Genomic DNA, 22,801 nt, shown 5'->3' with positions numbered 1-22,801 from the left:
AAATGTAAATGAAGGCAAGAAATTTTTGTGAATTGCACCGAAGCGGGAGTGATTTCAATGGTATGAGGAATTGTTAATGAACAACATTGAGTCGGTCAACTTCAAGCTCTTCCCTAGCCAGCTCTTCATCATCTTCAAAAATAGATGAAATCAAAAGAGATAAAAAAAGTCAAGATTACATTTGAAATTGAGGACGATGGTTTGGCGAAGGAGTTTCAGTTTCATTGTAAAATTAGATGAGTGCAATGTGATTTCCAGTGGTATTGTAGTGGAAGGAGTTTGAGTGCACTGTCATTTCCGGTGGTATTGTAGTAGTGGAAGATGTTTGAGTTTCAGTGTTAATTTAGTTTGAGTTGTTTGGTATTGTAGTAGTGGAATGAGTATGTATTAGTGCACTATTTATACTAGTGGAAGGAGTCTGTATTAGTTCGAGTTGTTTGTTAATTTAAATGAGTGCACTATCTGTAGTAGTGGAAGGAGTCTGTATTGGTGCTTGATCAGTTCTGACAACAAAGATTAGTTGTTTCTTTCTTATTGCTTGGTGCTTGTTTCTTAGTGCTTACAATGGCGAAAGAAAGTTAGAAAATACACGCGACCGAACAACACAACATACAAAAACCTAAATATAAAGCAACTGAAGCACTAAACAACACAAAATACACCGCATACAATAACCGAAAAGAAAGTTAGAAAATCAATGTTGTACATAACATGACACTAAACCACAAAAAAACCTAAATATAAGCACCAAGTGTTTACATAACAGCATACACCAAGTGTTTACATCAGTGTTTACACATCACAGCATACACCAAGTGTTTACATCAGTGTTTACACATCACATCATACACCAACAAAAGGAAAAGATACTACAAAAGGAAACAGACAAAACAAAGACTGACTACGCAAAAGCCCAACAGAAAGCCCAGAGCCTGTACTGCATCACCAAGTCTTCAAACTTTAGTTTTGGCTTTGGCAGCTGCAGATCTAGTGTTAGGTTTGGAATTTGCTCTTGTTCTCACAGTCAAAGCAACTGTTTTCTGCTTAGTCTTGGATGGTGAGTTTCTAGGCTTCTTTGCTTTCGATGCCTTTGCGCTTGATGGTGAGTTTCTTGATGTTGAGTTTCTAGGCATTTGTAGATCTAGTTTTAGGCTTCTTTGCTTGATGCTTTGATGCCACCTTTGCTTGATGGTGAGTTTCTTGATGTTGAGTTTCTAGGCATTTGTAGATCTAGTTTTAGGCTTTCTACTTGATGCCACCGCATCGGTTGTCGATGATTGTTTGGAAACGATTCGCGAAGCTTGTGCGTAAGCGGTTGTCGATGATTGTTTTGGAAGCGGTTGTTGAAACTTGTTTAGATGCACTTATTGAACCTTGACTACTACGTACGCACTTGAGCTTCACTTGAAACTTGATTTGATGTAAACCAATCATCGGAGCTTTACTAGATCGTCCCGGGAAGTGGAGGTCTACCTTTTCTTTTGTTGTTTGCTTCAGAAATCTTGGCTTCATTTATAAGAATAGGTGCTCCAGTAGCTGACATCTATCATAAGAAGGACAAAAGATTAGGTTATGTTTATGAAGTATGTAAAACAACTACCTCATTTCAAATGGAAATCTTTCAAATGCAAAGTAGTTTGTAAAATAACATTACCTTCAAGTAAGAGTTTCCATTGTCAGCTGTAAAAACTCCAACTCCCTTAGGTACATGATCCTTTCTTCCTTTTACTCCTGTGTTCCTCTTTGAAGCTCCAACTCCCTGAGGTACATCATCAGCTGCCCTTTTACCTCTCTTTGACACAGTTGGTGCCCTCACCTACATTAGATGAGGGAGCCTTATTCTCCCTCCTCACCTATATCAAAATTCAAACTTATTTCATAAACTTAAAAACTTTTATCTAAAACTTTAAAACTTAGAAAAAACTTATTGAACAAACTTGTTTCATAAACTTAAAACTTGTTTCATAAACTTACTGGTGGCGGTTTGCTACTTGGTTGGGTGACTTGATAGTCGATCGGTTGCCACTTTTACCTCTCTTTTACCTGCTTTGACTTGGTTCACCTACATTAGATGAGGGAGCCTTATTCTCCCTCCTCACCTATATCAAAATTCAAACTTATTTCATAAACTTAAAAACTTTTATCTAAAACTTATGATTTCAAAACTTATTGAACAAACTTGTTTCATAAACTTAAAACTTGTTTTAAACATACGATTGGTGGCAAATTTGCTACTTGGTTGCTTCCTGAGTCACCTACTTTTACCTCTCTTTGACATAGTTGGGAGCCTTATTAGATGAGGGAGCCTTATTCTATCCTCAAATCAAAATTCAAACTTATTTCATAAACTTAAAAACTTTTATCTAAAACTTATGATTTCAAAACTTATTGAACAAACTTGTTTCATAAACTTAAAACTTGTTTCATAAACTTACAGTGGTGGCAGCTGCTACTTGGTTAACTTCATTGCTGACTTCAGTAGTCCCACTCGTAGTCCCACTCTTAACTGTCTCTTTACCCTTCTTTGTTGTCCTACTCTTAGTCCCAGGTTTCTCAACATCTACCTCCTTACCTCTCTTCCACACCTATATCAAAATTATAAGAATTATAAAATGCTTAGTTTCAAAATGCTTAATAGTTTCAAATGATTTCTAAAACTAATTTCAAATGCTTAATATATATCTTAAAAGCTTTCTTGTTAATATATATTGATTGAAGGCTATCACTGAAGCTTAAAATTTAATTTCAAAATCTATCACTGAAGCTTAAAATCTAATTTCAAAATCTATCACTGAAGCTTAAAATCTATCACTGAAGGTTATAGGTCTTTAAGGCTTCAGCCATAACTGGTATAAAAAACAGGATCTAATTGGCCTATAAACCCTGAAATTCTAGTACCCTATAAGTATCAATTAACTTTCCAAATCAACTAAATGAAGCAGTACTTGAAGGAGTGTGGGTAAGTTCTCAAGCACATAGAAATGAAAAAACAAAACAAGAATAGTACTAAAAAGCAACCCAGATACACATCAATCCAAACTAAGAAGAAAAAAGAAACTCTCCAGAAACTTACAGTGGTGGATTGTGGTACTTCCTGGGCTACTTCCTGGGCTACTTCCTGAGCTACTTCCTCGGCTACATTGTTTGGTTTCACTGTTGACTTCTTTGCATGTTCTCTTATTATGACCATACTGAAGGCAGTTTGAACACCTCATTTGAACTCCTTTTTACTTAAGGTTCGAACTTCCTTGGCTCTTCATGCATTTCTTTCCTTCTAAGCTTGCTTGGCCTCCCGGGCATCCTTCTATAAGGTGGAGGCGGGAATACCTCTCCGGGAGCCTTTGGCCTGACTTTTCACCATTAAGTGACGCAAGTAATTATCATAAGTCTTTCTAAATGTTTCCACCTTGTACCAATGATCTACATAATCATCCGGATTGTGCTTACACATATAAATGGCGGACTCTTGCATGGGCACATGGGATACCGGAGAGCGCCACATTCTACATGTACAAGTCTTATCCTTGATATCAACTTTGAAACCTTCATCACCATATCGGCCTCAAACGCGTTGACCTCCACAAAAGAAAAACTCAAAACCTTGAGTCTAACTTGTTCTTCTCTAACTTGTCAACAATAGTTGGACACAAAGTGCCTTGCCACTTGGATGACTCACCAATAAATCTCTTCTCTTCGCAGATCCTTCTCATCATGGCAATCCTTATTTCCTCAAGCATTGCAATGATGTGCTTTCTCTTGCATCAAGAATTGTACCATTAAATGTTTCACATATATTGTTTTCTCTTTGCATCGAACTTGTGTAAAATTCGAAGAATGCTCACGGACGTACTTGGGATTTTGGATATGTAACATATAGTCACCGCTTTGATCACATACCTTTCTCACCTCATCAATAACACGATGGAATTCTTCGGTGTTCCACTTTTGCATCCTTTCGGAATAAACCCTTAAGTTGTGCATCCGTTCAAATAATATAGCTACATTACATATGAATATTATTAAATCACATTTAGAATACAAATAAAAAAATAGACAAATTAAGTTATATACCGAAAAAATTTCTTCACGAATTAGCATAGATGTGCCTTGCACAACATCTATGCTCTGCGCATTAGGTAATCTTTTTGAAATGACTTTGAGAAGACCCTTTTGTTGGATGCGTAATCACTGTCAAACCAAGCCCATCATCCACATTGAGATCATTAAGGAGCAAGTTCAAAACCACCTCCAACTTTTACGTGTTTTCACCTTCAACAAGCGCCCATGCAATAGGGTACATCTGGTTATTTCCATCCCTCCCAACTGCAGTTAACAATTCCCCTTTGCAAAAAGATTTAAGAAAACAACCATCAAGACCAATGACCCTTCTACACCCAAAAAACCAACCCTGCTTCAAGGCATCAAAACAAATGTACATTCTCTTAAAGTAACCTGGCTTATCTATCACTAGCCTTTTAACATCAATCTTACATGTGCTTCCAGGGTTTGACTTCAGTATCTCAGCTGCATAGTCTCCCACTTTGGCATACACATCCTTTAAAGAACTATGAACTAGACTCGAGGCTTTCTTCTTAGCTCAGAACGAAGTGGTGTCACCTCCAACTTTAAATTGTGCAGTATCTCTCTCTTGAAATCCCTTACCTTCCACTTAGGGTTGTCTATGATCTTGTCATTGTAATAATCAGCCAACCATTGGGAATTTGCTAATTTGATGCGAAAATGTCTCTTACACTTATGCTCAGCCTCTAAAGTCTTAATTTGCATACTGTTTTCACTTTGCATGTAACTTGCATACAGAAACCAGCTACACCCATCACCAACACACACAGCTTCAAATCTTCTAGCAGCATTTCTGTTAAAATGAATTGGATACCCATTATGGACTGCATATTTCTTTATACATTCTTTAAGTTGCTTTGCATTACCAAACCTCATGCCAAGCTCAATTTGGATATTGGAAATCTGAACATTGGGGTTGAAAATTGGGTACATCCTCTTTTTAACCTTCAAATTCCTCTTCCTCTCCTTAACAAAAGCAACATCCTCATCTTCTTCTTCACTAGATTCGGGACTTAAATAGTCATCAGATGCAGCATAGTCTGACTCATCATCTCCAAAACCACCAATATCCTCTCTAGCACCACCAGTATCTATCTCATTTGGTAGTTCATTTGCTACATCACTTGCTTGTTCAATGGCTGCTTCACTTGCTTCTTCATGTGGTCCATCTAGTACTTGATCAACTTAGCGAAGACTGATTTCTTCTTCTTATACTTGATTTCTATATTTTTTTCCTAACTTCAATCAATTGGTCATCATCTTCACTAATATGATCCATAGTTTTTCGCTTCATATGCAGCGGTCTCATACTCGGACTCAAACTCGGGCTCACTCTCATCAAACAATCACCCACATCAACCTCTTTTGTCATCTTCGGACTCTTCAACATCATCACCTTGCTCATGTTCAACATAAACAGCTACCCTCTCATTTTTTGACATTTTCATCATTTCTATAACATCTTTATCATCATTAACTATCCTAAGCCCAATCTCTAGAGGCTTATTAGGATCAGTATAGAACATCTTAACCATATCTTTCACATGACATTCTTGCTCAATCATACCCTTCAACTCAAAATATGACATTTTATCTGGATTGATGTTGTAAAAGTATTGAATTCTCCCACCCTTGTAATACAATATGTGCCGTAAACCACTTATACCCATCATCTGACTCGGTTGGGTCTCTCTGAAATTTCCCACCAAAGAAAAGTTCTATACAGTAATGATCCATGCTTAATTAGTTGCTTGATTTTGTGGATTGGGGATTGGGGATTGGGGTTTAATTAGGTTTTTTAATTCATTTAAGAATTTGGGAATTTGGGAATTAGGGTTTTCTTTTCTATCTGAATTTGGGAATTAGGGAATTAGGTCTGAATTTGGGATTTCTATCAACTAAGTGCGAGTTTGCCTCAAGGTTCGAAACACTTTGAAATTTCTGTGAAATTTCGGGTTGGAAACACTTTGAAATTTCGATGCCACGTCACCGGTGATTAGGTGTGCACTTCAACGGTGACACATGAGCATTTGGTCGGACACATATACATCCGGCAAGCCACATAAGCATGTGAAGTAACGGAATGGTAACGGTGTCCCAAACTGATACAAAAAAGAAAGGTCATGGCTCAATTTGCCCAAAAAAAAAAGTTCTTGGCCCAAATTGATAAAACCACCAAAGTTCATGGTACTAAACATTCATTTTTTGGGATTTAAACAAAGCAAAACTTAGCTAGCAAATCAATATGAAACTTACTCACTAGTTTCCTAAGAAGTATAATAAAGTTGTAAGTTGTCATAGACTTTAGGTTGGTTCGAATCCCTACTCGAGCTAAATGCACGAAGAACCGTGAGTAAGGACTTGAGTTTACACTGAATGGAGTAGATAAATCAAATCTTTATACCGCAAAGTGTAAAAATCACTTTGCGCTAAAGTACTTTTTATAAGTCTGCATTCGTGGCTGAAAAGCCCCACAACACCCTTACTGTGCTCTTGGTAAGAATTAAGTGGTTTCATACAAAAATAACATTTTGAATGTTTCCTACAATTAAAGGTGGACCAGTGAAACTCTGACATTCTACTACTGGGTCATCTTCAATACCTATGACAGAATGAAACTTCTAAAAAGGTAGGTACATTTCTAAATATTTCTAAGTAGGGGTTGAAAGCTACTTTTGTACATTCGCTTTTCTCTAAGACGAAAATAAAACAACAAAAGAGGTCGGGCGAAGAAGAAAGGAGAAAAGCTCAAGGAGGGTCACTTTACTTCTTCCCTTCCCTGTTACCCTGTCATGGCACTGTCAATGGTTTTAAAATGACAAGTCTAGCAAATAGCAGAGATTAGAAACTCAAAAGTTGGCATCCTTTGACAACCTAAACATCCTTATAAACCAAGTAATTGTGCTAAATATACAGGAGTCGAGGAGTCGACAGTATAGGAGGCGACTTGTGTTCCCAGCCACTTGATTAGATTCCATCAACCACTCCATGGCAAAATACTTAATATTATGTCGGTCTAAACATAGATTATATGTGAATTGCATTAGAGTAAAATGAGACGGTACTTCAATTATTACTACGAATGGTTAAAGACTAGATGTTACTACCTAAGGTTTCACGCAGTAGTGTCCTGAGAAGGAGAAGTGGTATAAAAGTTAGTAGTAAGATACTAAGATGAACTCTATCATTCTAATTCAAGAAGTGTACAAATACTGAAATTGGGATATTCTTCTGCAAAGCACATAACAAATAAAAACAAGAAACACCAAACCAAGGATCACACTTTATTCGAACCTAGAAGATCACAAGAGTTCAACCTTCTAAGTACGTTGCCCACTTGAGGAGTCAGAAATGATAACTAGATAATCACTTTGAATAACCACAAACTTCAATACATAATAAAACAGGCCACAAGAACAATTGGGATAAACACAAGAACAAAAAAAAAACAACAAAAACTATAGCAATGCAGGCTATGCAAAAAAAAAAATGAATTTTTTTTACTTGCCTGAAATAGTTTGAACTCTATTTAAGCAATGCAGAACATATCTCACGTAGGTCCAGGGAGAGAATTTCGTTTGAAAATTTGGGAAGAGAATTTGGTCTGAGAATTTAGTTTGAGAATTTAGTTTCGATTTGTAGAGAAATGAGAATTTGGTTTGATAAAATTTTGAGTGGGCGTAACTGGAGATTTGTTTTTGTTTTGTATAAATTTCGTTTTCGTTTTTGCTTGTGGAGGCGAGACAAAGGGTTTGAGGGTTTGAGTCGACGATGGGTTTGAGAGTTTTTGTTTTTGTTTTAATTTCGAGCTTAGATTTCGAGATGTAATTGAGTGGGTACGATTTGGAGTGGGCCATTTTTATAATATCTTTTATCAAAAAACACTTTATACAAAATTCGCTTTCCCTTCATCACAGGACTCCATCCAGGCCATTTATCTCTACCACTCTAAGAAGCAAGGTATGTCAAGGTTGCACCAAACGAAGAATTGGAAAATCGTGTGGAATATAATATGCACCTTCGAGGAAGAGCGTTGTTGGAGATCAATCCCAAAGCAGTGATGAGTTCATTTGTTATCTCTTATCCAACTTGACAACTTCTTCAGCATGAAGACACTCCCTTCCACTGATGCCAACAAGAGTCTAGATCTCGATTACTTGTGTCAAGATCGATGACCAAATAATATTGTTACCATTTTCTTATTGAGAATAGCTGGTGACCCAATTATTGTTTAACTTGTGACGACCTACCAAACACTACATATCTAGACTTTCTTCCTCAAGACGATTGTTTAAATTAATTTACAACAGATCACTATAATCTTTTTTGTGCTCATTCTATGAATGCAATATATGGTAGCTTGTATATCAGTAATTAATGGTTTTTCGTTTCCCACGAGAATGACTAAGCATGATAAAACCAGTAATTTGTTTGACCAGGCCATTAGGCCAACCATGCCAAAAATAAAATGTTTAGGGGTGATAATAACCTTTTTTAATCGAAAGTTTCCATATATGGTTGTTTTTGTTTTGTTCAAACAACAGCAGTTAAGCGGTATATATAGGATATTAGGATACCGATTACCGAAAGATCGGATTTTATTTGGAATGGTGCATAAGACATCTGCGTGACGTTTATTTACATGGTTTTTCAGCCCTCGGTGGCATAGCAGGCTTCTCATTCATCATATCCCCTATAGATTGGGTATCATTATGAGGTGTTCAGAAAGGAACTGTATGGCACTAAACCACTAAAACTCTATGCGCGCGACTTTGATTGCAAATTTGCATGGTGGTTTCATACTTTTACATACCTCAGGCCCTCAGGGTGTCCTCAGTCCTTACTTTTCATTCAAGTCTTCTCCTCGTGCTTCATTTTTATCTCGCTCCAAAATTAGTTTAGTTTTGGTTGGTGGGATTTCGAGATCCAATAGTGATGGTCATAAACTCATAATAGTCTTGCTTGTTTAATTTTTCCACATCCATAGCTTCTAGATACATGGTCCATAATTCCATATATATTGGTCTTGCAAGTCCATGCTGTTGACAAAAAGTTTCTTTATGGTGCTTTATTAGTCTTCACCAGTCACCACATGACTATCTTCCCACGAAGGCACCAATGCAAGTACTATTAGTGTTGTTCAATAGTATCACATTCACATATTTACACCTCTCATGGCTTTCTCTGTTTACCATTTTCTTCTCCTCGTTGTTGCAGTTACTTTTCTCACATCCAAGCCTATCACTTCCACTTCCTCTCACCACCACCATCATGGACTCAGATCCCTCCACTTCTCTCTCTATCAACATGAAACCATCAATAAAACTGGATATGTCATAGTAAATGGGGTAGCAGGAACTGGTATGAGCCAGACCACTTTACCTTTTGGCACCATTTATGTCTTCGAAGACCTTATGACTGCGACACAAAATCCATCTTCTAAGGTCATTGGAGTTGCTGAAGGATCTTCTGTAACATCCTCACTTGATGGGCTTAGAGCTATATCAGTTGCAAAGGTGACTTTAAATATGAAGAAGTACAAGGGATCTGTGTCTATTGTGGGAGGTACACAGAATACCAAACCTGCTGATCATCCAGTTGTTGGGGGAACAGGTGACTTCCTTTTTGTTCAAGGCTATGTGACTTCTTCACCGGTTGACCTCGTAGGTCTCACTGTTGTTTACAAGATTGAGTTTCATCTTTACTGGCCACCATATGCAACTAAAGCTTCCTCTTGAAATTGAGCTAAATTTCTCTACTGTTTTGGATTGTTCTTTGACTTATTTCTATACGGAGTGAATCGTTGCACCCACTTATCAGTGTCTACACGTGTTGTGCGGGTAATGTGTCTATGCTGTGATGAAATAAAGCATGTAGCATTTTATTAGAGTTGTTAAAGACTTGAATATCCATATCCCTTTCTTTCATGTCCTAGTTGACGAATTAGATAATACCCACACCAGAAAACAACTATTGTGAAGTAAAACATGGGAAGGGGAATTTCAATTACAACCGTTGTGATGAAGGACATGATAGTGTAGTTGTTTCCACCGTCAAAATCCGAGGAAACAAATATTCATATTCACTTCTTATAGTTCAAATTTTACCTGAAAATCTTGTACCAGGTTTAGAAGAACCGTGAACTTGAGGACCAAGACATTTTCTAGGAACCTTGTTATGACATGCATAAAAATCCTATGTTGCGTTTGGAAAGTTAAGTGAGTTGTGCAGTTGATACTCTTGATACCAAAACGAATAATAATTACGGGAAAAAGAGACACGAGCCAGTCAACTACGGTTCAGACGCACAGCCCAATTTATCCATTAACAATTAGGGAGAGGTTAAACAAACTCAAAATCGTTATGATATTTATAAATTTCGGATTAAGCTAATATTTTGTAGATATGGTCTCCTAAATATTTTAAACATTGTCACAAATAATAAAAAAAATTCTAAACTTGCCAAATGTAATATCAAAAATGGTAAAAATAAACGGTCTACAATTAACCAAATTTTGTAAATTGTTAACTACATTTGACAAGTTTAATTTTTTTTTTTTTTTTTTAATTATTTGTGACAATATTTAGAATAGTTAGGAGATCATATCTTCAAAATATTAACCTAATCCGAAACTTATAAATACTCTAACGATTTTGAGTTTGTTTACGTGTCAAAATAAAATGTCTCTAGAACCCCTCCCTAACAATTATTGCAAAAACGAATTGTGATTTGTTCCATCCCATGGGATGCTGACGAGATCTGAATCTACTAGTTTAGTGATCATCAAGCATTTGGATTACACTTGATAAGAAAAAACATTTAAATTAGATGAAAGAATATTCAGCTTTTCCTCTACATTGCACAAGGCATGAAGATCAGCTTAAAGAATAATATATAGATCACTTTATTTCAATACAGTGGGAATGGGATCCCCAAAAGAATTAGATCTTATACAGTTAAAGGCCTTTCGGAAATGATTGGCAAAGCTTACAAAATTACAGTTAGAATAGCAGTAACAATTTCTTTTTCTTCTTTGTAAATATAAAACAATAACAATTAATACAATAACAAGAAGCAACCTACTGACTACAGGATCACATATCACAGAGGCCAGAGCTGTCCTACATATTCAGTACTGACTACTGAGACTTGTGCAAACGAGGGCGATTGCAGAAGATTCGTCCGTTGGCTCTCACAAATGCTGTGATACCCAAACTCAGACTTGCCCAGATTAGCGAAAAGAATATATGCCGAAAGTCAGATTGAGCTGCAGAGAATCAGACCCCGTGATTAAATAATAATTTCCATCCCCTTCATTGAGGATACGAGGAAATACTAGGGAGCCGTTGCAGATAATATAGTTTTCTAAAAAAACCAATGTCTGAATCACATGTTATTCAAGAATCTATTTTTTTTCTTCGATAGACTCATTCAAAAATCTTCAGATATAACTTAAGAGAGACACAACCATCACAGCAACTGTTACCCATCTAGATCACAACCCAATAAATTTGTGCCAAGTAGCAAAGTAGAAACTTGATGCTCTCTTAACTAAAGGAATAATTAAAACAAAAAAAAGGAATTGGAAAAGACCAGGAGAGAGAAGAGAAGAACAGAATTCTTCGCTTTTCTTCTCGGGTGAAACAAACGTAGTGGCTAGAACTCTCTAATATAATGCAATGTAAATTTGTTGATGTATTTCAGCTTATTACCAATTAAATCAACAGTGATGTGCTATTTAAACAGCAAAAATGCTATACCTATTGATCAATTTTGGTTTTGGCCACTAAAATTATGGGCTTAATTGAAAAAATGCGAGATAAGGCCGATTCCCACTTCTTGTGGCGTACAAGACAGACTGATGGACTTGAACCATTGTTCCACCCTTATTAAGGTAATCCCTTATCAAGTTGTACGAACTGTTGGCTTTAAGTTAATGAAAGTTTGTTTGTGTTAAAAAAAAGTTAATCCCTTTCTCAAGACCATCAAAACCAACTCACCTTGCCTGAGTGACATGCTTGCAAAAAGGAGCCCAGTCAACCCCAACACCATGGCCAATGGTAATGACTGCAGAACAAATGCATTACCAGTCATTCAAAAATGAAAAATCCATATAAGCACAAGATATTCACAAGCTTAGAAGTTCAAACTCCACAGAAATTAAAAAGTTATAAAAGCCCCTAAAGAAACAATATTTCTACGCGTAAGCAACAGACAGAATTTCTGAAACAAGCGCCTCATCGGTTGAGTTCTCAAATCTCCAAAAGAGAAATTCTCAAATTCTCAAGTAGATCCCACATGGTCAATATTACTACTACAAAACTGCATAGCAGTGGGAGGAGATGAGAGGAAGATGAAGGGAGAGAGAGAGAGAGGGGGGGGGACCCCTTTCTCCAAAGTCAACCCAAGAGTTCACATACACTCACGGATAGGGCTGTCAATGGATCGGTTTGGGTCGGATTCTGGAAAATCTGAACCCAAACCGATAATATTATATTTCATCCAAAACCGAATTGAACCGATAAGATATATTGCAAACCGAAACCAAACTGACCTGAACCGAAAACTATAAAATCAATTAAATCGATTAATTTCAGCCACACAATTGATAAAGATTACTAAAATGCTATCTTATCAGTTCGGGTCCATATCGGTTTGGTGGAGGGCAAACCTGAAACCAAACCAATATCTTATAGGAACTCAAAATTGAACCCATTACCGAACCGAAACCAAAATATCAAAACCGAAACCACTTTTTATTGGTTTGGTTCGGGTCGGTTATCGGGTTATCAACCCATTGACAGCCCTACTCACGGACTACTAAGTAATACTGCTGTAAGTAAACTTACATTACTGACAGGTCCAAACTCAGAAGCTTATAAACTGAAAAGAGACACAGAGGAATGGAAGGGGGAGAAATTGAGTACTTAACAGTGAATTTAGAAAATCACAGTTCATTTGACACTAGGAAACAACACTACCAAGTTTAGGGACTGATATTTGTGGGTAAGTAATACTACCACAATTTGTGAAGAAATTTAATGATGTGGACATCATAGTCGAGTCTTGGTCAAGCCCATGGGTGCCACCTTTAGTTTGTTTGTTTCATTTTTATTAGTAGCAGCCACGTGGCAAAGTTTGATTGGTTTGCTTTGTTGGCAAAGAAAACCCTAGTTATAAATAACGGGCTTCTAATCCATTTCAGGAAACTTGATGTTAGTGAATTTATCAGAGATTAGGCAAAAAAGAGAGACTTTAAGGCTTCATTATATTCGATGCAGATTTTACTAATTGTTGCTTCCGCCAAATAAGATCTACATAATTTATGTTTACAGATGCAAGCATAAGATGGTGCTCACTTGTCGCCGACCGGTAAAAACTTTCTGACACCTCTACGTAACTGGGTTGTGAGGTTCTGCTCTATACTTTTTGATGTAGAACATTAGTACGTTACTGTGATGTTGAGGGCGTGTGCCCCTTAGTTGAGTCCAAGCCCATGGTTCGAGTCCATTAGTAGTTGGACACATGTCGTGTTCCTATTGGTTTATGCTTTCTAGGTTTACTTTAAATAACGGGCTTGTAGTTAGGGTTTCAGGAGTTGTGTTTATGTGTGTGATTTGTGATTGAGAGATTCAATAAAAGAGTGATTTTTAGGTCGTCTTTTAATTGTGTTTCAATTAAAGTGTAGATTCAATTAAACTGAAGCTTCCGCCAGTAAGATCTATATTATTTGGTATCGGAGCAGATTAATTCCAGGAATTACTATTCACAGTACTGTTCACAAAAAACACTGTTTACGAATTACTGTTTATTGGATACTATTCACCGCGTTACTATTCACTCGGTTATTGTTCATCGCGAATCCAATTTTATTCTTGTAGATTAAGATATGTCTACAACGTCACTCATGGATTCATATTAACTCCTAGAGTTCGGGTTGCTCGATTAGAAGAGTTGAAAGAAACATTAATGCAAAACAGGTTTGATCGATTAGAAGAAGCAACTAGTCGACTGAGGGAGGCTATGGTGGAGCTTTTGCAGCCCAAACCCCCCATCGTTGGTGGAGCTTCTATAGCCCAACGTAAAACACCGGTTGTTATCGATGACAACAAAAAGAAGGAAGGAACTTTTGAAGCCGTTGTGTTGTGTCTTGAGCGTGATTACAAATGCCATCAGCAGCAGTGCTCACCACGATGGGCTTGTGACAAACAGGTCCAAGGAAGCCCACACAAATTCTTTTGGGACGGCTTTTAGTGAACATCAAGTAGTTGCTAAAACACCAATACGACATTCTGGATTTGGGCCTCTTATATCGCATGGGTCAGTACTCTTCAACAGTGGTTATGTAGATCCTTTTCTGCCCAACATTGAGACATTTTCTCTAAGGCAAAGAAGAGAAATACAGTGCACATTTGTGACATCGTGGTGCATTATTCCCTTTGTGAGTAGATACAAAGCCAAAACTCGAAGTCGAATTCCTCCGAACCCCAGGAGGGTGATGTATACAAGCATGAAGAGCTTTTGCATATTGGTGAGTTTTTATGTCAACAAATTTGTGGACAAGCTTCTTCAACATGAGGAGAGTGATGTAGAACATTAGTACGTTACTATAATGTTGAGGGCGTGTGCCCCTTAGTTGAGTCCAAGCCCATGGTTCGAGTCCATTAGTTAGTTAGACACATGTCGTGTTCCTATTGGTTTATGCTTTCTAGGTTTACTTTAAATAACGGGCTTGTAGTTAGAGTTTCAGGAGTTGTGTTTATGTGTGTGATTTGTGATTGGGAGATTTAATAAAAGAGTGATTTTTAGGTCGTCTTTTAATTGTGTTTCAATTAAAGTGTAGATTCAATTAAATTGAAGCTTCCGCCAGTAAGATCTACATTACTTTCTATCTGTCCAACACTCTGATATACTATCAAAAAGATGTATTCGCTCTTTACTAATTACCAAGTGACAATAACTGACATCTTCTTCTCAATATTATAACTCATTAAATGGTACCAACTTGGTGATCAACTCTTAGCCAACAGGGAAAATGACAAGAAATGATTTGTTAAATGCCAAAGAAGTCATGCGTTCATCGTGGCACTCCCCTAGAAAGATGACAAAAAAAGGGGTTGGGATGAAGGGAGTTCAAGGGATTACGGAATAAAGTTCAACAACAACAACATGGGGAGAGTAGATAGCAGTCAATGAGTTGGCTCCCCTAAGCTAAAATTGAATATGGATTCTAATGTCTCAACTTCAAAATAAAAAGTTGCATAAGGAATTATGCCACCTAAGGCAGTCCATTTGTTTGTTAAAAAGTGCTAGTGCATGTCCAATACGATTTTAAAGGCCTTTTCCATAGACTACAATTCCTGATATTCCATTCACTGGCATGACCTCAAAGTCTAAAACCATCGTACAAAGTTTCATTCCAAGAAAAAATTAGGTGCCTGACAAACTAATATATATTTAGAAAATTCGACAACAAAGACAAAAAACCAATATTTCATCTAGATGAATAGCGTTTGATACTCTGAAAACAGGAATAGATTGCTATTTAACCTAACTTCGAGGCATTTGGTAGTATGCCTAAATGGCTAAATCTAAACAAAACATAGCGTAGGGAATGATGGATTAAGCAATCCTAAATGTCTTCGCTTAGAATAAATAATGATTTCAATACCGATACATAAAAATAAAAAGTCAATAATGTTATCAAGTATCAACTAACTTAAATTTTATGAGTCCTGTTCAAATTTGTTGTTCAATTCCCAATTAAGAGGTAAAACTGCAAGTGCTAGCAAGTGTAATTGGTGAAATTTGTGGGGTTGTTACCATAAAACAGCATTCATTAATATGAATTGAAAGTAAGATCAATAAACCTCCCAAAAATTGCAATGACATGAGCAAAACAAAACAAAGACCAGACAGATTGCAAGTTTGCAACTCTCTAGATTTTTCCTTCTTTTTTTTTGCTCGGTAAAAATGAAATCTCATTAAAACCTACTAAACTCTCTAGATTTTGTCTGAAACAAAACCTACTATTACATCATGTACTTTTTTCCAGTTAGGAACATGTTCTTAAAACCCAGGTAATAAAAGTATCTCTCACAAGCTATGTTACATGGACACGCCATATTTTAAAAAAAACCGTGTCAGATACGTATCGTGTCGAACACACATGGACACATATTGTGATGTATACGAAGGCGGAAGCAACTTCGAATCAATAACACCAATGAATTCAATTGATAAACACCCAAAAACTAGGGTTTCAAATGGAAAACGAATTTCCTCTAATTTAATCTCTCAATTAAATAATTCAAAAACAACCAACCTAACAATGAAGGCCTAGATGCCTTTATATAATAAACATTGTTCCTAATTCTATTTAGAGTCCTAATAGAAAACTACTACTAACATAACAAATAAAAATAGAAACTAACTAAACCAAATACTATTAATTCTATGCCCATGCATCAGACTCCCCGGCTTAAAAACAAACTCGTCCTCGAGTTTCAGAAGAAGAAAAGTCAGAACGTTGTGGCAATCCTTGAACAGTAAATGTAGGAGGAAGTAGAGTTAATACAATCGGTTGGCCCTGAAAAATGAAAAAATAGGTATTGGTAGCGCCATCATAAGTTGTGTCTCGGTCATATTGCCATGGTCGCCCCAATAATAGATGGCAAACAATAGTCATAGGAATCACAATGCACCAAACTTCATCTTTGTAAAGGGAGCCAATGGAGAAAGGAACAAAGAACGACGAGTAACCTCAATTTCACTACCCTTGCTCAAGCCTTGTATTTTGTATGGTTCTGGAAGCGGTTCATCCTTCAATTAGAGCTTATCAACCATTTCTTGCGAGACAAGATTATCACTAGAACCACTATCAATAATGACATTGCAAAGTTTGCCTCCTGCAATACGAGTTTCAAAAATGGCAAAACGACGCCAAAAAAGGTTTTCAGTTGAAGAAGTAACCAAGGATCAACGGACCATCAAAGCAGGAGCACCAAAATCAGGAGGTGTAACACCAACAGGCTGTCATACTATGCAGCAACTGTGTAGCACTCATCTCACTATGATCATCATGGACTAACGCCACTCTCTTTAACTGTGGACAATCACTTTTCTTATGTCCAACTCTGCCGCACTCAAAACATGTAGCCTAAAAAGTATTTCTGAGAACAGAAATTGGATGTGGTGTACCTATAGAAACAAAAGATTTATGCAATTCTTCAGCCTTAAGAGCATACTTGATAGCGTCAGACATATCAAAAATGTCTTTAAATGCTAAATCCTTTTGTATCGATTGGTTCAAACCATTCAAATATCTTCCTACCTTCTGTTCCATAGTCTCAGATAAATCAGCCCTGGTGGACAATAAAAGAACATCTCGGTATACTCAGTCACACTCTTGAGCTTTTGTTTTAAATTTTGGAGGCGCATAAATAAATCTCTCACATAATCATGAGGTATAAATTCTCTTTGCAACTCTCGGCGCATCTTATTCCCAAGTGGTAATTTTTCTGTAACCCAATTTGGCACGAGTCAAATGCAGATCATCCCACCAAACAAGTGCATAGCCCGTTAATTTAGTCGCAACTAATTTAACACACTTAGGATCCTCCAAATTTTTATAATCAAAAACCTTTTCAATCTTATTTAACTAGTCAACAAAAGCATCAAGCTGTAATTTTCCATCAAATTCAAGCACATCTCATTTAATATCACCCATCTAATTCTTCTCTAAAATGCGCAATAAACGATTAATATCAAAATTACCTACATTATGGTGCCCATTTTGTTGATGCCCGCGCCTTTGATTGCGCCTATTGTGGTTATTGCGCCTTAGTGGAGAAGGACTAGATGGAGAATCTGAAGGGGTCCGGAGGATCAAAAGCTAGTGCTAACCGACGTGGGCTGTGTCGTACGTATCGGTGAAGTGAAGGGGTGGCAAATCATCCGGGCGGTGGGAATAGCAAGAATAACTTTCTTTCTTGGCAGGCGTGCCTAGTATTTTCTTAGACTGGAATATAATTTGCAGCCCTGAAAGTATCATGTGGTCTTCCATGGGCCTGCACATTAGAAGCCCAAGTGGGATTAGTTTGCCCAGCCCGTAAAATTAGGCAAATAGGATCGTCTCTTTGCTTGATCGAAATTTTGCTGGAGAAGAGGAGCATGAGTAACAGAAGCAGCAACAGGTCTTTGACCACGACCAAGGCGTGACAAATTTCGACGATATCTTCTACCATTTGCATTGAGATCTGCGTCATAATAAATTTCTTGAGCAAAATCATTATGCTGAAAAGTTTGATCACATGGGGAACTCGAATTATGTGATTGCTTCTGCAATCTTGACTCGAGAAGGCTAAATCAGCACGAGGAAATCGACCCCGATCAGTGGGATTCAAAATCGGACCACTTCCATCAACAATAGGTCGTCCCAATCGACGAATTGGAGAAGATGGTGATTTAGTGCTTGAAGCTACAAGCGATTTTGTATCACTTTCAATAGAAGATGGATGTGGAGAATTTCTGCGCAAGGGTGCATGACTGCGGCGTCAATTCGATCGAGTATTTTGGGCTTCAACAACTAACTCAACTTCAGAACCAGAGTGGTGGGAATCTTGGGGGTCATCTTCCGCCCGTTGTCTGACCTTCGATGGTTTGTTTGGGTTGATAGTCAGATACGAGCTTCATCAAAATATCTTTTATGTCACGCAAATTAGTCGAATTCGCTTGCAATTCTTTCTCAACATGAACCAATCTTGTATTCACTGTTGGTGGTCGTTGGTGGTCGTCCGCGTTCTCTTTGTTGAGTGTCCATGACAAGCAAACCAGGAAAAAACCTAAAATCTGATACCAATTTGATGTATACGAAGGCAGAAGCAACTTCGAATCAATAACACCAATGAATAAAATTGATAAATACCCAAAAACTAGGGTTTCAAAGAGAAAACGAATTTCCTCTAATTTAATCTCTCAATTAAATAATCCAAAAACAACCAACCTAACAATGAAGGCCTAGACGCCTTTATATAATAAACCTTGTTCCTAATTCTATTTAGAGTCCTAATAGGAAACTACTACTAACATAACAAATAAAAATGGAAACAAACTAAACCAAATACTATTAATTCTATGCCCATGCATCATAGTGTCTAATATTCCTCAGTTTTTTAGATTTCCCCATGTCAGACACTCCGTATCCATGTCCGATATGGACACACGTGTCCATGTCAATGTGACTTAGCTCACAAGTAATATGGATCAGCAACTATAACAGGGAAGATTTTGAATTGGTAATTGGCATTTGTACAAAACAATTGTACAAGCATATAATACTTCAAATTACTAGCAAAATATCTATGAAGCGATCTTATTTACTAATTTGCAAAGCAGGGTTGTGTGATGTACTTACAGCTAGAGCCTCAAGACCACCTTTTTGGGAAGGAGGACTCATATCTCGGTTGACTGATATTATGTAATGTCCTTGAAGAAGATCAATAGCATCCTTCATATCCATCAAAGACAATTGAGGATTAGATCTAACTAAGTCACAGAAAAGATAATTCAAGAATGACTAAAATTAAGGACTAAGATAATTCAAAGACATTCATATTTCCAACTCCTCGATTACACTTTTCAAGCAACAAACAGAACATAGACCAGACTACATACTCAGCTAAAGAAATACCTTAACGTAAAAAAAGGGAACTTAAACAGTCCTATAATTCAAAATTTCAAATACCAAATAAGCCAATAATTTTGCTACCATTTAATGAACATGCTTCAATACTTTCCATGAAGAATGTGAAGTACAGTTTGCCCTTTATGTGGGAAGGGAAGGGAAGTAAATAGCTATTCACGCCTTGCAAGCTAATTCACACCCCCAATACTCTAACATAACTCTAGTCAAAGTTGTCCCTTAGGTCCATGTTTTCAAATCAAGATGAGTTACTAGTATAAGAGACAAATATAAGTAACTCCGTGAAAATACTTAGATATGGATATTACAAAATATACATAAACTGAAAATTTTACAACTCCAAGGAGTTTGACTAGATAAATATCTCAAGGCTGTCTAACAGCTTAGTGGGCAATTGGGCATTTGGCAAATGCAAATGTTTGCAGCAAACTAGACACTGCCATGTTAGAGCATCTTTAATGGTAAGACCTGAAAAACACCAAATTTTTTGACCAAACAAACACCAAACAACTTTAGTCCAAACATCAAAAATTCGACACCAAACTACGCTACTCTGGATAAACCGCGCCAGAATAGCCAACACAGCTTTCGAAACACCGCGCCGCTTTTGAAATACCGCGTCGTACAGTTTAGCCCAAAGCCCATGTTGTTTCGAAGCCAACGCTGCTTTCTGAAAACCGCGCCAAAGAAGCCCACAACAACCCACAGGCCCACACAGTGTTGGCTTATTGAATACCGCTTCGTACATTTGATACAACATCAAACCAAACACCAAATGGGAGCCCATTTGGTGTTTGGTTTGGTTTTTTTTTTTATGTTTTTTTGGTTTGGTTTCACCACTGAAAATGGTTTTTACCAAATTTTCAAAAATTTGGTGTTTGGTATTCATTTGGTCTCACTATTAAAGATGCTCTTATAGTGGCCAAATACAATTCCCTATACTGGAGTAGAGAATTTACCCACCATATATTGAGTCGATAACTCAGTGTGGGAAAATTAGAAAAAATTTGCACACAATGCAAATGTAATCAAACAGTGGCAAATCCTAACACAATGGGAAATTCTTTTAATTATTTTTTTTATTTTTATTTTTTTGCTCGGTAAAGTTGAAATCTCATTAAAAGTGAAAAGAAAATAAAGTAGGCCGAGAGAGCCTACTATTACAAAGAAACAAAATAAAACTAAAAACATAGCCACATGAGTCTAACCCAAGAACTACAAATTATTCTACTTCTAAATACAAAAGTCTATCCCACCTCACCACAAAATACTCAAAGAGATACTCCTAAACTCTTTAAAAATCTTAGACCGCTGAAATAATAAAGCCTTAATAGAAATTCTTTTAATTATCCCCTATCAAAAACTGCTTCTTGTGGGGGATTTGATTAACATGGCTCCCATGAAGTTATCCCTGATGTCGTTTAATGCTTCCGCGAAAGGGTTTTCCATCATACCCTCAATATCAATTTTCTAAGATTGTGCCGCAATAGACACGTGAGAGAAGTCAGAGAACTACCAGAAATATATCAAAAGAACGCTTATTGATATACGCACGGACAATTTGACATGCACACAAAAACTAGATGATCTTAAAGAGAACACGTCGTGCAGTGCGATCAAGTAAAGATGAAAACATTTATCACATCCAGATCTATCCCAGATTATATATCAATGGATAACCAATAGAACGATAAAAACAACAGCAACAATAGCACACACCTGTTTTGTCCCGTCACAGAAATTATTCAGGTAATAGCGGGCAAGGGCATTCCACCCATCGTTAAGTATTCCCTGTACTGTCCGCTTGCCACACCTGAAAATGTGATTGACTTTTGATCAGTCCAAATCTCACAAGGAACCACCTCATACAGCCAAAACTGTAAGTTGCAAGGAGAATTACGGAATTTCAGAAACTATAGAGTACAGATGCATTTGACAACAACCAACAAATTCCATCTAATTGCTCGCATAACCCAGTCCAGGTGACATTAGAACCAGTAACCAATAAAAACAAAAACAAGAGCAATCTGATGAGAGTAAATGAAGTGATATTACCTGACAAAATCTCCTTTCAAAGCAGGAGTACCAGAATACTGAATGCTTATGTCATCTCCATGATTAGCCCACACTGAAACAAAGACGCAAGTCCTAAGTGAATTATATTCTTTAAAGTAAAAGGAAAAGTACTTGGAAGTAACAGTTGATTTACTTACATATTTTAAAGCTTTCATCAAATTGAGTGTGTTTGCTAATAGTATCATCAGCAGCAAAGACCCCAATCTGGCGAAGTTGGCTTTCCAGCATTTTTCTCCCGATCATGCTCTGTTTACCACCGTTCGAAATAACTATGAGGTTTACGTTTTACTGCATTACTGAAATAACTAAACAGCATAACTAGTGACCCCAAGCAGCAGCAGAAGCAGCAAAAACATCGACAGAAGCAAGAAAACTCATGTTGGAAGTTGGAACAACCACGTCGTTTGGTTATTTACATCTACTTATACAAATCATCAATCTGGACAATCTTTTCCAATGTCACGATGTTGCATTGTTCCAAGTTTCAACACATCAACCTATGAATGTTGGAGGTCAAGAAGCAATCTCGTTTCTAACTAATAGGATATTATCGCGTGTCAAAATTGCTAAACATCATTAGTCAGGCTGATTGTGACTAGGCATTTGCTAAGCAAATAACCTACAAACAAGGCAAGGTCAAATGTTTGTCCACTCCAGCCTTTTCTAGGTTTGGTCAAACGGTTCTCCTGCTGGGTATTTCAACAGTCTTAGCGGGTCTAAGAAAAGGGGATCCCCTTCTTCTTTGTAATGATAGTTGAAGAACTGGAGAAGATTCTTAGGTGAGCTAACCAAAAATAGCAAATTTGTCTATCTATTGAACTCCAAAAAAAAACTCCAAAAATAGACATCAGTGTTATGTAATATGCCTGAATAAACAGTCAACATTGGTGAGAGAAAGAAACGGAAAGTGAAACTATAATTTCCAGTAACATATAAATGAA

General features: G+C 37.0%; 3 protein-coding genes across 7 annotated transcripts in view; 1 reads left to right on the top strand and 2 right to left on the bottom strand.

Moving 5' to 3' along the window:
* Positions 1-741: 741 nt before the first annotated feature.
* LOC147503188 (uncharacterized) lies at positions 742-8,514 on the bottom strand. Of its 3 annotated transcripts, XR_015221924.1 has the most exons (6): positions 7,589-8,514; positions 2,432-2,585; positions 2,215-2,317; positions 1,975-2,099; positions 1,655-1,853; positions 742-1,543 (listed from the first exon to the last, which is right to left on the bottom strand). XR_015221924.1 is itself a non-coding variant. In XM_086607967.1 (4 exons), the coding sequence occupies exons 1-3, from the start codon at positions 3,188-3,190 to the stop codon at positions 1,785-1,787; spliced, it is 336 nt and encodes a 111-aa protein (XP_086464093.1). In that variant the 5' UTR covers positions 3,191-3,223; the 3' UTR covers positions 1,467-1,543; positions 1,655-1,784. The 3 variants fall into 3 exon arrangements, 1 of the variants encoding a protein (XP_086464093.1); XR_015221923.1 differs by lacking the exons at positions 1,975-2,099; positions 2,215-2,317 and having other exon boundaries at positions 1,467-1,543; positions 2,436-2,585; positions 7,589-8,487; XM_086607967.1 differs by lacking the exons at positions 1,975-2,099; positions 2,215-2,317; positions 7,589-8,514 and adding an exon at positions 3,074-3,223 and having other exon boundaries at positions 1,467-1,543; positions 2,436-2,585.
* A 614-nt stretch (positions 8,515-9,128) lies between these two features.
* Positions 9,129-9,969, top strand: LOC147503187 (dirigent protein 2-like). The gene has a single exon (XM_086607966.1). It carries the CDS (start codon positions 9,255-9,257, stop codon positions 9,816-9,818), a length of 564 nt encoding a protein of 187 aa, XP_086464092.1. The 5' UTR covers positions 9,129-9,254; the 3' UTR covers positions 9,819-9,969.
* Positions 9,970-10,956: 987 nt separating this feature from the next.
* LOC147503185 (phosphoinositide phosphatase SAC7-like) overlaps positions 10,957-22,801 on the bottom strand; it is a 30,280-nt gene continuing 18,435 nt past the window's right edge. For all 3 annotated transcript variants that reach the window (XM_086607965.1, XM_086607963.1, XM_086607964.1), the window contains 6 exons: positions 21,998-22,106; positions 21,840-21,912; positions 21,504-21,597; positions 19,497-19,589; positions 12,082-12,148; positions 10,957-11,348 (listed from right to left, as the gene is read on the bottom strand). In XM_086607965.1, coding sequence (XP_086464091.1) covers positions 11,221-11,348; positions 12,082-12,148; positions 19,497-19,589; positions 21,504-21,597; positions 21,840-21,912; positions 21,998-22,106 — 564 coding nt within the window. In that variant the 3' untranslated portion in view covers positions 10,957-11,220. The remainder of the gene's footprint in view (positions 11,349-12,081; positions 12,149-19,496; positions 19,590-21,503; positions 21,598-21,839; positions 21,913-21,997; positions 22,107-22,801) is intronic.

This window comes from Coptis chinensis, chromosome 4 (assembly GCF_015680905.1).
Source record: "Coptis chinensis isolate HL-2020 chromosome 4, ASM1568090v1, whole genome shotgun sequence".
Lineage (NCBI taxonomy): Eukaryota > Viridiplantae > Streptophyta > Magnoliopsida > Ranunculales > Ranunculaceae > Coptis > Coptis chinensis.
Note: the sequence above shows the minus strand (reverse complement) of the source record. Positions and strands in the feature narration are given on the sequence as shown.